Here is a 15011-nt window from a genome sequence, read left to right on the forward strand (position 1 = left end):
AGCCAGAATTTCCTCACAAAGGAGGGGGAGCTGGCTCAGGCCCATGCGTCCCCAGGTTCCCCCATCAATCTGCAGGAGGGCCGAGGCTCCACCTGCCTGGCCAGGTTTCTCCCAGGTTTCTCTGCTTCCAAGAAGAGCTGCAGATGGGTCCCCGAGCCCTGCCCCGGCTGGCCCCGACATCGGCACAGACGTTCCTGTCCCCTGAGCACATTGTGCTGACTGCCCGTCTCATTCTCTGCAACAGACACGGAAGCATTTACTGTAGTCATTTATTACCTGACCTCCTGGCAATAACCACAGCAGAAAGCCGCAGACAGAGGTTTTTGTCCATTTTGAACTCACGGCTTTAAAGCCCTGGAAAGCAATTCATCACAATTCATTTGCTAGTTTTCCCATTCCATGAGATTTTTGTGTGGATGGATTTTAGTGGATGTGCAGGGTTGAGAAGAGAGGAGCGAATCTCATTTGACTGCGGGTATTAAACATCCAGCTGAGCCAGAGACCTTGCTTCCTGCAACCACAGATACATTGGCACGCGATCCGGGTGAAGACCTACAGCTGGATCATATGGTAGTTCTAGTCGTAATTTTTTTTTTGGTGAGGAAGATTCTTCTCGAGCTAACATCGGTGCCAATCTTCCTCCAATTTATATGTGGGTCGCTACCACAACGTGGCTGGCGAGTGGTGTATGTCCGTGCCTGGGATCTGAACCCTGGAACCCGGGCCGCAGAAGTGGTTCACACCTGACTTAACCACTATGCCATGAGGCTGGCCCTAGTCTTCATTTTTTGAGGACTCTCCATACCGTTTTCCATAGTGGCTGCACCAATTTTCACTCCCACCAGGAGTGTATGGCGGTTCCCTTTTCTCCACATCGTCTCCACCATTTATTATTTCTTGTCTTGTTAATTACAGCCATTCTGACAGGTGTGAGGTGATATCTCACCATAGTTTTGATTTGCACTTCCCTAATCATTAGTGACGTTGAACATCTTTTCGTGTGCCTGTTGGCCATCTGTACATCTTCTTTGAAGAAATCTCTGTTCAGATCTTTTACCCATTTTTTAATTGGGTTGTTACTTTGTTGTTGCTGAGATGTATGAGTTCCTTATACATTTTGGATATTAACCCCTTATCTGATGTACGGTTTGCAAATATCTTCTCCCAATTGTTAGGTTGTCTTTTCATTCTTTCGATGGTTTCCTTTGCTGTGCAGCAGCTTTTTAGTTTGACGTAGTCCCATTTGTTCATTTTTCCTATTGTTTCCCTTGCCTGGTCAGACATGGTACTTGAAAATATGCAGCTAAGACTGATGTCAAAGAGCATGTTGCCTATGTTTTCTTCTAGAAGTTTCATGGTTTCAGGTCTTACATTCAAGTCTTTAATCCATTTTGAGTTTATTTTTGTGTATGGTGTAAGATAAGGGTCTACTTTCATTCTTTTGCATGTGACTGTCCCGTTTTCCCAACACCATTTATTGAGGAGACTCTCCTTCCACCGTATGCTCTTGGCTCCCTTGTCGAAAATTAGCTGTCCATAGATGTGTGGGTTTATTTCTGGGCTATCCAGGGTCTTTTCTTGTTCCATATACATTTTAGGGTTCTTTGTTCTATTTATGTGGAAAATGTTGTTGGAATTTTGATGGGGATTGCATTGAATCTGTAGATTGCTTTAGGAAGTATCAACATTTTAACTATGCTAATTCTTCCAATCCAAGAGCATGGAATCTCTTTCCATTTCTTTGTGTTTTCTTCGATTTCTTTCAACAATGTTTTATAGTTTTCAGTGTACAGATCTTTCACCTCTTTGGTTAAGTTTACTCCTAGGTATTTTATTCTTTTTGTTGCAATCGTAAACGGTATTGTATCTTAATTTATCTTTCTGCTACTTTGTTGCTGGTATATGGAAATGCAATTGATTTTTGTATGTTGATTTTGCATCCTGCAACTTTACCTTATTAATTTATCATTTCTAAAAGTTTTTTGGTAGGTTCTCTGGGTTTTCTATATGTAAAATCATGTCATCTTCAAACAGTGACAGTTTCACTTCTTCCTTTCCAATTTGGATCACTTTTATTTCTTTTTCTTGCCTGATTGCTCTGGCTAGGACTTCCAATACTATGTTAATTAAGAGTGGTGAAAGTGGGCGTCCTTGTCTGGTTCCTGTTCTTAGAGGGATGGCTTTCAGTTTTTCTCCATTGAGAATATTATCGGTGGGTTTATCATATATGGCCTTTATTATGTTGAGATACTTTCCTTCTATACTAATTTATTGAGAGCTTTTATCATAAATGGATGCTGTGTCTTGTCAAATGCTTTCTCTGCATCTATTGAGATGATAATGTGATTTTTATTCTTGATTTCCTTAATGTGGTCTATCACATTGATTTATTTGTGGATGCTGAACCATCTCTGCATCCCTGGAATAAATCCCACTTGATCATGCTGTATGATCTTTTAATGCATTATTGTATTTGATTTGCTAGTCTTTTGTTGAGGCTTTTTTGGGTTTTTGTCTTTGTGAGGAAGATTGTCTCTGAGCTAACATCTGTGCCAATCTTCCGCTGTTTTGTATGTAAGATGCTGCCACAGATTGGCTTGATGAGCAGTGTGTAGGTCTGCACCTGTGATCTGAACCTGTGAATGCTGGGCCACTGGAACAGAATGTGCAAACTTAACCACTACTCCACCAGGCCAGCCCCTTTTGTTGAGGATTTTTGCATTGATGTTCATCAGTGATACTGGCCTATAATTTTCTTTTTTTCTGTTGTCCTTGTCTGGTTTTGGCATCAGGCTAAAGTTGGCTTCATAGAATGAGTTGGGAAGCTTTCCCTCCTCTTCAATTTTTTGGAAAAGCTTGAGAAGGATAGGTATTAAGTCTTTGAATGTTTGGTAGAATTCACCAGGGAAGCCATTTGGCGCTGAACTTTTATTTTGGGGGAGGTTTTTTATTACTGTTTTGATATCCTTACTGGTGATTGGTCTATTCAGATTCTCTACTTCTTGATTCAGTGTTGGAAGGTTGTAGGATTCTAATTATTTATCCATTTTTTCTAGATTATCCAATTTGTTGGCATGTAGCTTTTTGTAGTAATCTCTTATACTCTTATCTACTTTTTTATTTCTCTTGGTTTCTTTGTTGACCCAATCATTGTTCAGTAGCATTTTGTTTAATCTCCACAGATTGGTGGCTTTTCCAATTTTCTTCCTGTAGTTGATTTCTAGTTTCATACCGTTGTGGTCAGAAAAGATGGTTGGTGTTATTTTAATCTTCTTAAATTTTGTTTTGTGGCCTAATATGTGATCAATCCTGGAGAATGTTCCATGTGCATTTGAAAAGAATGTATATTCTGTGGTTTTTGGATGGAATGTTATGTATATATCTACTAAGTCCATCTGATCTAATGTGTCATTTAAGGTCAATGTTCTCTTATTGGTTTTCTGTTTGGATGATCTATCCATTGGTGTAAGTGGAGTCTTAAAATCCCCTACTATTATGGTGTTACTGTCTATTTCTCCTTTTATGTCTGTTAATGAATAGCTTTATATGTTTAGGTGCTCCTGTGTTGAATGCATAGATATTTACAAGTGTTATATCCTCTTGTTGGATTGTTCTCTTTATCATTATGTAGTGCCCTTCTTTGTCTCTCGTTACATTTTTTGTTTTAAAGTCTATTTTGTCTGATATAAGTAATGCTACCCCAGCTTTCTTTTCTTTGCCACTTGCATAGAGTATCTTTTACCATCATTTTACTTTCAGTTTCTGAGTGTCTTTAGGTCTGAAGTGTGTCTCTTGTATGCAGCATATATGTGGGTCTTGTTTTTTGATCTAGTCAGCCACCCTGTGCCTTTTGACTGGAGCATTTAGTTCACTGACACTTAAAGTAGCTATTGATAAGTAGGTACTTATTGCCATTTTGTTACTTTTTTCCTGGGTGTTTTTTTTATTATTATTATTAAGATTATGATAGATTACAACCTTGTGAGATTTCAGTTTTACATTATTGTTAGTCATGTTGTGGGTGCACCACTTCACCCTTTGTGCCCTCCCCCCACCCCCCACCCCCCTTCCTGGGTGTTTTTGTGGTTCTTCTCTGTTCCTTTCTTCTTCTCTTGCTCTCTTCCCTTGTGATTTGATGGCTTTCTTTAGTATTATGTTTGGGTTTCTTTCTCTTAATTATTTGTGTATTTATTATAGGTTTCTGATTTGTGATTACCATATGTAATCATATGTATACAACAGACTATATTGAGTTGATGGTCTCTTAAGTTTGACCTCTTGCTAAAAGCTCTACTCTTTTACTCCTCTCCTCTCACATTTTATTTATTTATCTGTGAGGAAGACTAGCCCTGAGCTAACATCTGTTGCCAATCCTCCTCTTTTTGCTGAGGAAGATTGTCACTGAGCTAACATCTGTGCTCATCTTCCTCTATTTTATGTGGGATGCCGCCAGAGCATGGCTTGATGAGTGATGCTAGGTCTGTGCCCGGGATCCGAATCTGTGAACCCTGAGCTGCCAAAGCGGAAAGTGCAAACTTACTTAACCACTATGCCACTGGGCCAGCCCCTCACATTTTATGTTTTTGATATCATATCTGACCTTCATGAAAACACATAAATAGCTTACAAGTAAATAGGTTCCACTGCTTTTGAAAAAATCTGCATGGGCCTGGCCCAGTGGCACAGCGGTTAAGTTCACACGTTCTGCTTCAGCAGCCCAGGGTTTGCTGGTTCAGATCCCGGGTGTGGACATGGCACCGCTTGGCAAGCCATGCTGTGGGTAGGCGTCCCATGTATGAGATAGAGGAAGATGGGCATGGATGTTAGCTCAGGGCCAGTCTTCCTCAGCAAAAAGAGGAGGATTGGTGGCAGATGTTAGCTCAGGGCTAATCTTCCTCAAAAAAAAATCTTCTTGGATTCTCCTCATGCACATTACTCTGGAACTTGAATTTTTACTTAGTGATATATTTTGGACAGTATTCCAAGTCAACGGACACACTGCTAATTTATGCAGCATAAGAGTTCCTGACGTGGGCCTACCCCAGTCTTGACCATCTGCTTTTGACTTCCTCTGTTAACAGCATTGGACATTAAATATGAGTGTGTTATTCTTACCATGCACTTAACCGATTTAAGTTGACAAGCAGTCAGGTAGCCCTCGGCACCACCCTCAGTTCACATTTGAAGTCATGGAGGCGCGTGGAAGCTAAGGGTTGGGGAGATGGAAGAAGGAGCCACTGAGATGGCCCAAGTAAGGAGGCACTGAGGTGGGAACTGGTTGGTGCAAGAGAGAATCGAGTGGATGGATGGCTTGTGAAAGGACTTCAGGAACAGCAGGACTTTGGTGTCATTCTTAGCATTGTCGAGAGGAGGCAGGGACTCCCTCTCACGTTAAGGAGACAATTCGGGCTGGAAGTAGGAACACATTCACTGAGCACCGCCAGGCAAGCACACTCGGGGGCTGGGATATGTGGGGCCCTCTGTCACTCGCCTGTTTCTAAGCTTTTGCTCCTCTTTTATTTGTGCCTCACAGATCCCTATGAATAGAACTTTAGGGTCATAAACACCTAAAACAAATAGCCAAAATTAACATATAAGATGTCCAGGTATTTAGGCAAAAAGGATGTAAGGCACGCACATGATGTTACACCACGTGAGGTCTTCCTAGACCCCGAGCATGCAGCACGCCAGACCCTGACATAACGTCACATCTTCCTTGACTGTACTGACAACCGGAAAACCAGGAATCTGGGTAAAGTGAGCATTTCAGTTTTGCCCAGACACTAAGCCAAAACCGCACTAAAAACTCCGAGGTTTGTTGTACTTTTTGCTCCTGAAGGATGAGCTGCAGAACCCAATTATCGGGAGTAATCAAAGAGGTAGTTAACGGGAATAACAAACGCGTGCAGCTGTCACCGTGGTTCAGAATGGCGGGTTCCTATGGCGAGAAGTGTTTGGAAGATGAGTCTGGGCGCTCTGGGAGGAACGCCCTCGCCTGTAGCTCTCCTCGGCGTCATCTCGATTCTCTGGGTTGCTCTCCTTGTCCATCACTTGTGACCAAAACCTAAAGAGATGTGGGGGTACGCCTGCCTCAGCTCCCTGGCCCTCAAACTGCGGATGCAAATCTGAGGGTGTGAGATTGCGTTAGCAGCTTAAAAAAGGTTTTCCAGTCCAGGCTAGCGTTTTTTGGCAATAAATTCCCTCACACCCAGCAGGCTTCTGATCTGCTTCCAACCAGCTCCGTGTGCCGTCAGCTGTCCTCAAGTCATCTCCCAGATGTTGCTCTCAAGCCAGCTTTGCTTTTTTGCTTCCTGATCCTTTCTCTCTCCACAAAGGCAGCGAGCTGACCCTTGCTGAGGCTGTGGCTCTTGATCTGACAGCAGACACAGGGGTCTTGGTGCTGACAGCCTTGCAGTCTTTTCTTCCTCTCTTTAGGGTCTAGGAGCAGCTGGCACAGCAACCTCTCCAGCACAAAACATTCCGGGTTTTCAAAATTGAAATGGAAATTTCTGTTGCTATGGTAAATATGCATAATGTAAATTTATCCTCTTACCCATTTTTAACTGTACATTTCAGTGGCATTAAGTACATTCATTATTGCCACCAATTGGTCTCCAGAAATTTTTCATCTGTTCGTCTCTCTCTTCTCTAATGCTTGCCAAATGTGGCAGGTAGCAAGTAGCCCACACGAGGCTCCGTGCCTGATGCCACCTCCTCTCTGAGGAGCACAGTCTTGGTGGGCAATCCGTCTGTCTCCAAATGCCTGCTGGAGAGTTTGAGCATCGTCATGTAGCACGAGTGCTCATGCTCCCAGCTGCCCACAGAGCTGGCGTCACACATTTAGGTTTCATCGTGGGCATTTCTGAGTGAGTCATGTACCACGAGCTGCTCTAACGCGTCTCCAGGCTGCAGGGGACTGTGCATAGAGGTTCCTTCTGTTTCACAGCACAGTCCCGGGGAACGTCCCGCTCTGCTGGCACGATTCTGGGGCTCAGCCCCTTCCCTTGCAGCTCTGCTCCCAGCACCTGTTCCCCGCCTCCAATCAGGAAAAGGGAGAGTCAGTGGCTCAGGCAGCTTCTCACAACGCGGCCGAAGGAGGCCACCCAACTTCTGCTCTCGTGCTCCCTGCTAGAAGGCGCAGAGGCCCACCCCTGGATGCCAGGAAGGTGGGAAGGGGCCCAGCCCTGGGGAGGCCGAGGACATGGGCCTGGAAAGGAGCTGCCACGGAGGTGGTTCCTGTTCAATGATTCTTCCAGTAGAAACATTTCTGTGTTGTTTCACTGGGGAAACTGGCTCTACCAGCTCTCTGCGACAACCTCCTCTGTGAGTTGCTAACTTCCTTTCCTTCTCTTCCCTGCCTCTGTCACCCTGCTGGGCACGTTCGATGTGACTGTCTTGGTGCCTCATTATGTAGAAAGATGTCCACTTGGGAACACAGTTGACTAAGGAGAGAATACCTGTTTCCAGGCCAAAACAGTTCCTGGGAAAATAGTTCTGCTGAGAGGTACCTTTTGGTGAATGACATTTATTCTTTTTCTTTTTTTAAAGATTTTATTTTTTTCCTTTTTCTCCCCAAAGCCCCCCAGTACATAGTTGTATATTCTTTGTTGTGGGTCCTTCTAGTCGTGGCATGTGGGACGCTGCCTCAGCGTGGTTTGATGAGCAGTGCCATGTCCACGCCCAGGATTCGAACCAATGAAACACTGGGCCGCCTGCAGTGGAGCTCCCCAACTTAACCACTCGGCCACGGGGCCAGCCCTAGTAACATTTATTCTTAATTGAAAAATGCAGATGGCATGAGGGGAGAGATATACAACAATAATAAATGTAAAAATCTGTAGAAAAAAAGGAAAAACGTGGATTTGGGGGTAAAGTTGTTAAATGACCAACCTTTACACACAGGCGGCTGGAAATCCCATCCTTGCGGAGTGCAAGTGATCTGCTCTTGGCCTTGAAGCTCAAATCCGTGGCGACAGGAAAACACCAGCACACGTTTCCCAGACTCCTCGCAGAGCACGAAGTCCCCGTTCTCCACTCCCTCTGGGGAGCCACACGTGCCGTCTGCACAGGGCGGAAGGCAGACACGGTCAGACGCGTGCGCTCTTCATCCACCCACTGTGAGGACGGCACCCACCCCTCCTGGGCCTCACCAGGATTTCGCCTCAGCACGTGCCGTTCTCTTGAGCGCACGGACAAAGCACGCTGCCCCTCAGTGTGACCCCTCCACCCACGCCGCGGAGCTGCCGGCCTCCAGCAAAGCCACCTTCTCGGATTCCCTCTTATTCGCTCGTAAATCAACTCTGATCCGGCTCCACTCCAACGTGACTGCTTCTGCTAAGGTCGTGCACGGCTCCTGCGTGGCTGAAGGCAACGCTCAGCTTCCGGCCCCTCTGACTCAGACCACCAGCAGCACTTTACAGAGCTGATCACGCCCCCGTGCAGCCGCTCTGCAGCCGGCTGCCCTAGAAACCCCTCCTGTCTCTCCGCGAGCTCCTCCTCAGCGTCTTCATCTCCGGCCCTCCAGCCTGAGCGAGTCTCTGGACTGTCTGAGGGCTTCTGCTTTCCAGATGCACTCACTGCTGTGCATCCTCCTTCTTTTGGCTTTAGATACAATTTCTGCAGATGGTGTATACAGATAAGTCCCAAATTCTTACCCTCTTCCTTGATTTCCACTCTTCCAAACCCAACTGACTTCCGCTCACCTCTGCTTAAACATCTAGCAGGCGGCTCAAACTTCATGGGTCCACAACGGAGCTGCCAACCTCCTGCCACAGTGGCTGTCTGTCTTCAGAATAGTTCTGCCCTCGGGGCCTTCTGACAACTTGCATTGCTATCCCCCGGGGTCCAGGTCACCTTCTTCCCTTCCCGGGAAGACGCAGCAGCCTCTCCAAGGCTCTTCCTGCGTTTGTTCTGCTCCCCCACCCACCTGCATCCCTAACGGGTAGGTGGCGGGGTCCCCATAAAGGTGGGTTGGACGTGTCTCCTCCACGTAAACTGGAAAAGTGCCCGTCACACGGGACGTAGCTGTTAGTCAACGTGAAGCTGCTGCTTGGAGCAGCTGCTGCGCACACAGCGCTGACGTCACACGTGACCACAGAGGACAAGTGAGTCATCCGTGCCGAGTACGGCTGAGGCTGGAGAGGCACCTTGACCTCTCCCGTGTGAAGGTGTGTGTAGTATGAAAAGCAAAGTCAGGAGATCATGTTAAGTCTCGGCTCTGTCACTGATTCGAAGACTAGTTTGCTGCATGTGACATTAACGTGGAAATCTCTGCTTTGCTAAACTAAATCCCGAATAACCTTCGGGTTCCTGGTGAGTCTTAAGTCTTCCCAGAGCCCCCTTCCCACAGCCACATGTTGGCCACTCTGTTGATGTTGAAAACATGTTACCGAGTCCACTGCTTCTGGACCCGTGGCGATTCTGCCCTCCCGCCAGGGGACAGCAGGCGATTCTGCATTTATTTTTGGTTGTCACAAGTCAGCAGGTGCTACTGGAGTCTAGCGGGGAGTGGCCAGGGCTGCTGCTACATCCTATGGGCACAGGACGGATCTCACAACCGAGCGTGAGCGCCCCAGATGCCACGGTGCGAGGCTGAGGCTGTGATGGAATCATTTGCTTGGCACCCACACAGCCACACAGGCCAGTGTCTTTCTGCAGAGAGGGCCCGGCTGGGGACTCTGTCAGACTGCCAGCTCCTTCCTCCGTGGAGGAGGGTGCATCCACGGAACGTGAGCAGTCCCCAAGGCAGAGGGCACAGTGCTGTCTTCTCCAACAGTGCTCATTCAAAGCAGCCCCTTGAGAGGTCACCCTTCCCGTGACGAAGTCCCCACGCTTCAGCATTATTTAAAGTTACCTTGAGGAAGGGCCTCCCTCCACACGGCCAGGTCCATGCCCGGGATGTCCTCGCACGACTCGAAGTCCTGGGGGAATGTCCCGACTCGGAAGGCTTCGGCGGGCACGCGGGTGAGGCCAGTGTTGTCGCAGATGACCCGAGACAGGGAGTGGCGCGCCAGCTCGCGCCTCTGAGCCTCGGTGAACACGTGGCTGTTCTCCCACCAGAACCTGCACAGAGGAGACAGCGGTGGGCGTGGGCATAGCACGGCCACGCACCCACCAAGCCCTGTCCTGCGGTTGCTTTGCACCAACGCGGTGCAGGGTGAGGCTTCGGGGGTGGGGGGGCGCGGGGTGGTGCCAGCGTGGACGGGCAGCGGCTGGCTGAAGGCCCAGCGCCAGTGGGAGCGGCTCCACAGACCATCCCTTTATTATGCATCAACCGTCCTGCTGCGTTGGTTTTCCCTGGGGAGGACTACTGTTTTTCACAAGCGAATGATGACAGCAAAGTCCAGCTTTCGTGGAAGTGCTGCTGTCTGCACTGAAGGCCCTGTGCCTGGTGAGGCCCTGTGCCTGGTCTTTTCCTCCAGGCTGTGGCCACTGGGGAAACTGAGACACTAAGAAATAGTCATCCCTGTCTCTCAAAATACTAAACTCATTGCCAAAGCCCGGGTAGCTCCTGGCCTGAATGCCACAGAGCATTCCTGTCTCTCTATCACATAACTCCTCTCTCCCCTGCACAGGAGCACTTTCCTCCCCTGCGAGAAAGAGGCCTCGTCACGGGCCAGTCAGCTTGTCAGTCTCTGTCCTGGGCAGACCCTCAGCTATGAGCAATCAGGCTGACAAACGCCCGCGTCCCTCCAGGGGCCTGTCCGCAGTGTCTGCAGGCGCCCTCCCAGCTGAGCCCATGGTGGTGGTGATGCTCACAGAGGAGACGCCAAGCAAAATGCCACCTTCTCAGTCAGTGGTTTCCTCATCCCGGAAAACCTCACGCCACACATGTTTGGTAAAGATACAGTTCCAAGAGAGATGGCTTCGAGTCCTTTCTCCTCAGGTATCTTTAACTACGTGAAAAGCCGCGTCTCAGAAACTGATGGTTAAAGTTGTAAGAGAGGAAGGACAGGAAGCTTAGGGTGTGGTTAATGAAAGGATGTGAATATTCTTGAAAAACACCTGACCCAGGCACATGATTACAAAGAAAGAGAGAACTGGAGGTGTAACGATATTAAAGGAGGAAAAGAAGGCATAGTCCCGTTGCTGTCTCCATTGTCCCCAGATGCCTGTTTCATCACCGGCTGCAGCTCGTGGAGCCCAGAGCCACACACAGGAGCAGGCGCTTTTCCGACTCGCTCTGCTGTGCAAGGTTCAAAGCTATAGGTTCACGTTGACAAGGGAGCAAACTGTGTACACGCGAGTGAGCTGGACCCTCCACTGTCTGCTGCGAAGGAAGCTCCACTGGGGCCGGAGGTCTGGGGCTGGAAAGGGGAGGGCGGCGTGCATGCGTGCAAATCAAAGCGCCCGCTGCACTCCGCACGCTCCAGCGCCTTTGTCTCAGCCGCTCAGTCAGGCTCCGCTGCCCAGTCTCGGCAGATGGGGTCAGAGGATTCCAGAGGTGGATGGAGTTTGGGGGCCACACAATTTCCTCTTCACATGATGCCTGCTTGTCTGTGTGAGTAGATGACACGGACAAACCAATGATGGCTCCCACATTAAGTGCCCAGAACGTGCTCTGTGCTTTGAATTTATTTCCTTTTGTGTCAATCCAGTTTTATGGCTGAGAAAACTGTGAGAGAAATAACCTGCCCAGGGCCACAGCGTACCGAGCCATGGAGCCAGGACTGGAAGCCAGGTCTGGCTGGGCCCAGGTGAACCCTGCAGAACGCCGCCTTCTGCGTAGCCCACGGGAGCAACCCATTACAGACACCTACCGGTCACCATCCCGCAGGGCCTTCATTTGCTTTCCAATGATGCACGCAAACAGGGGGCCTGTTCGAGCCTTTGGGAGGAAGTTTTCGGCTAAGCCGCCCAGCCAGACATCAATGTTGTCAGGGTGCTTGTACAAGTCCATTATCCTGTCAGCAATACTCCTGTTGGCAATGGCGGTGTTCAGGTCGGCCCGGGTCTCCAGCCGGGGCAAGCCGCAGAATTCTCTCCACTCGTTGTAACCTGCAGAGGGAAGAGAGGCCGCAGACAGGCTTCCTTGCACAGGGGTCAGATTTTCATGCCGTCTCCCTCATTATGGACCTGTGGTCCATTGAAAGTTGTGGCTGCAGCCATGGAGTCCTGCCCATAACGTCAGCCACAGAGAAAGCCACTCCATTACCCTGTGCCCCGCAGAGTTCAACACTTGAGAACATCTCAGCAGGGGCTTCAGGGTCTTATTGGAGCATCTGTTCATAAACAAGCTGGGAAGAGCAGCAATGCCGAATGCAAGACCCCGAGCGGATTCACATCCTTACCCCACATCCTCAATTCCCGTCTCGACAGAGCAGCTGAGACAGGTCCTCACCTGTCACTTAGAGTTTATCTTCTTAACGACAGTGAGAGCTCAGAGAGGACACAAGCAGCACACTTGTTCATGCTCTTGCCCACACACAGGAGAGGGTCGCACGTGGGCATCTTTATTTGTCCAACCAGCTGTACCCTGTATTGAGGGTCTCTCCCTGTCTCCTGCTGCTTCAGGGTGCTCTCAGCATCTGGTCCCTGATGAACTCCGGCTTCTTCTATCTCTCCTCCTCCCTTCCCCTCTGACCCTGCAGTGCCCACTGCCCCAGAGTGGAGGCTCCTGTCTCCAGCCGGGCTGAGCCACTGCCATCCCCTGAGATGCTCTTTCCTCGTCTTGTGCCCTTTTAGACCCACCCAGCTCCTTACACCTACGCCCTCATCCCACTGATCTTCCCTTAGGGTCACCTCCTCAGAGCCTTCCTTCCTCTTCAAGGTGAGGTGACATGAACTTCGTCCCTAGCACCAGTCCTGAGTCTAACCAGAACGCTTGTCAAGGTTCTGTGTTGTTTTCTCTTCACTTATCCACCCGCCATCTGTGCTCCTTTCATGAGACCCTGTCTTGGTTTATTCCCAGTGCCTCTTGCATAGTAGATGCTCAGCAAAAGGCCACATGCACACGGCACACAAAGAAATGCATCTATGACTGGACCGGACTGGTTCTCTCAGGGATGCTGAGGCATCCACGGGACAGAGACCTGGGGGCTCGTGCTGAGGCTTCTGGTCAGACGAAATAGGAGAAATTATCACATATTTTCCAGTTAGAGTCAGAGGGGAATGTAAATGATAAAGAGACTTGCTGAGCCAAGGGAGGGAAACCTTCCAGTTACAGAGGACAATTTGGAACAACATAAATTAGATGAAAGAAGAGAGGAACTGAAGAAAGAAAACACTGGTGAGGATTAAAATCTGAGCTTTTAAAAAACTGCTGTCAAATGTGTTGGGTCATGTTTTAAAAAGGCAGGACCCCCGACTTAACTTCATGAGGGGCAAGTGTGTGCGTGCATTTTGCGCACGCATTGGAGCATGGCCAGCCTGGTTGGTACCCCAGCCGAGTGCTGCTGCATCTGGTGTAGGTTACCCAGAGCTCCCCCAGAAGATGCTGTGCTGCAGTTCAACACCTGCCACGTGTGCACAGGCTCTTATGACGTGTGATTCTGTTTCCACATGGGCCACCCCAGGCCTCTGTCAAAGACACCGGGGAGGCCCACTGCCTCCCTCTTAGAGGTGCTTTTATCTTGACACTCTTGGCACCGCCACTGGTATTTCTTCTTCATCACAGAGCCTATGATGTAGTCTATTTTAGGCCCAACCACCACAAACATATCCTCCAAATTTCCCATGATCCAGTAACTGATAGCATGGAAGCACCAAGTTTGATTTAACACATATTCCCAGTGCCTGCCACAGGGCTTGCGGAACACAGCAGTGATTTCACTGAATATCTGCTAAAAGAATGCATTTATCTGCAGGATAGTCAAAACCCAAAATATTAAGTGAACCAAAGTTCTAAAGTTAGGAGGGGATGTTTCTGTGGTAATATAGACTATCTTTATTTAAGTGGTAAAAGGTAAAAAATAAAATCTTTCCGCACCTTGGGGAGATTGGCCCTTTAAGTTTTATATAGGAAAAAAGGAATTAGAAAGATACTTCCCTTTCCTTTTGCTTTAAGAGAAACCTATTTACTTCCTTCTCCAACTCCAGAGGGAAAACCTGCAGTGTCTGGGAGTGTGGTAGATATCAGGGAACAGGGCTGGAGCACACAGGACCCCAGAGTGCGGAAGGTAAGAATACAAATTTCAGACATCCCTGTCTACACGAGACAGAGGAGGGCAAGGGATGGAAAAAACGTCTTTTGGGGAATGTAAGTTGGATATTTTATGATCCAAAGTAAAACAAAAGAAGACCCCCTAATATGGTGGAGCTCATCACCACATCATGATAATGAGCATTACTCAGTAAGCTTATTGTCTAATTTAGCCTCAGATCTAACTAATCAGGTCTGATTAAGTGTCCATTATGTCTGTGGCCTTCGTGTTGTGTCCAATTTTCCCCCCTTGCCAGAACTGAGCATTGGGGCAATGCCTGAACCCTTTATGCTTCAGTCTCCTTAATTTTCTTAAGTGATCACAATTCAACCTCCTAAGGCTTTGGGGGGATATAAATAGCTAATACGTATAAAAGGTTTAGAGCAGGCCCTTAGAGCAGGTTTGCGAGGGCCTGAGCAGAGAGGGACTTGCTCCTGGCAACAGGTCTGTGAAGAGTCACCAACACACATCTAAGCACTCAAGCCAGCAGAAAGAGACATCTGTGGTGTGGTCCCCATCCTGGAGGAGCTCACAGGGCACGCAGGGAGAGCAGATCTGTGCACAGAAACCGGGTGGCAAGTAGCTAAGGCCTCGGACAGGTAGGTCAACCAGACAGCTGAACCACAGGAGCCCAAAGTGGAAAGGCCATGGTGGGCAGGGGGTCAGGGGTTGCCTCAGAGAAGAACGATATGAATTGAGACAGGTGGCAGAGGTTAGGGGTCCAAGTAGGCATGAACAACGTGGGGATGGGGAGAACACAGGGGCAGCTGCCTGGCCCAAGGATAGGGTCACGCCAGTGTCCAGGAGATTGGACCAGCTGGTTAGAGACAGCCTGAAGGCCACAGAATGACGTCTGCTGGCCCGAGGACA

At 48.5% G+C, this 15011-nt stretch overlaps 1 protein-coding gene and 1 long non-coding RNA gene across 2 annotated transcripts in view; one reads left to right on the forward strand and one right to left on the reverse strand.

Annotated features, from left to right (window-relative positions):
- The window catches only part of TPO (thyroid peroxidase), a 70821-nt gene that overhangs the window by 19235 nt on the left and 36575 nt on the right, over nucleotides 1-15011 (reverse strand). The window contains exons 11-13 of the mRNA XM_070236806.1: nucleotides 11760-11997; nucleotides 9854-10062; nucleotides 7891-8061 (exon numbers count right to left, since the gene is read on the reverse strand). Of these exons, the coding sequence (XP_070092907.1) occupies nucleotides 7891-8061; nucleotides 9854-10062; nucleotides 11760-11997 (618 nt within the window). The remainder of the gene's footprint in view (nucleotides 1-7890; nucleotides 8062-9853; nucleotides 10063-11759; nucleotides 11998-15011) is intronic.
- On the forward strand, nucleotides 6780-13933 carry LOC138917948 (uncharacterized). Its single transcript, XR_011426643.1, has 2 exons — nucleotides 6780-7323; nucleotides 7903-13933. It is a non-coding gene; the product is annotated as an uncharacterized lncRNA (long non-coding RNA).

This window comes from Equus caballus, chromosome 15, assembly GCF_041296265.1.
Source record: "Equus caballus isolate H_3958 breed thoroughbred chromosome 15, TB-T2T, whole genome shotgun sequence".
NCBI lineage: Eukaryota > Metazoa > Chordata > Mammalia > Perissodactyla > Equidae > Equus > Equus caballus.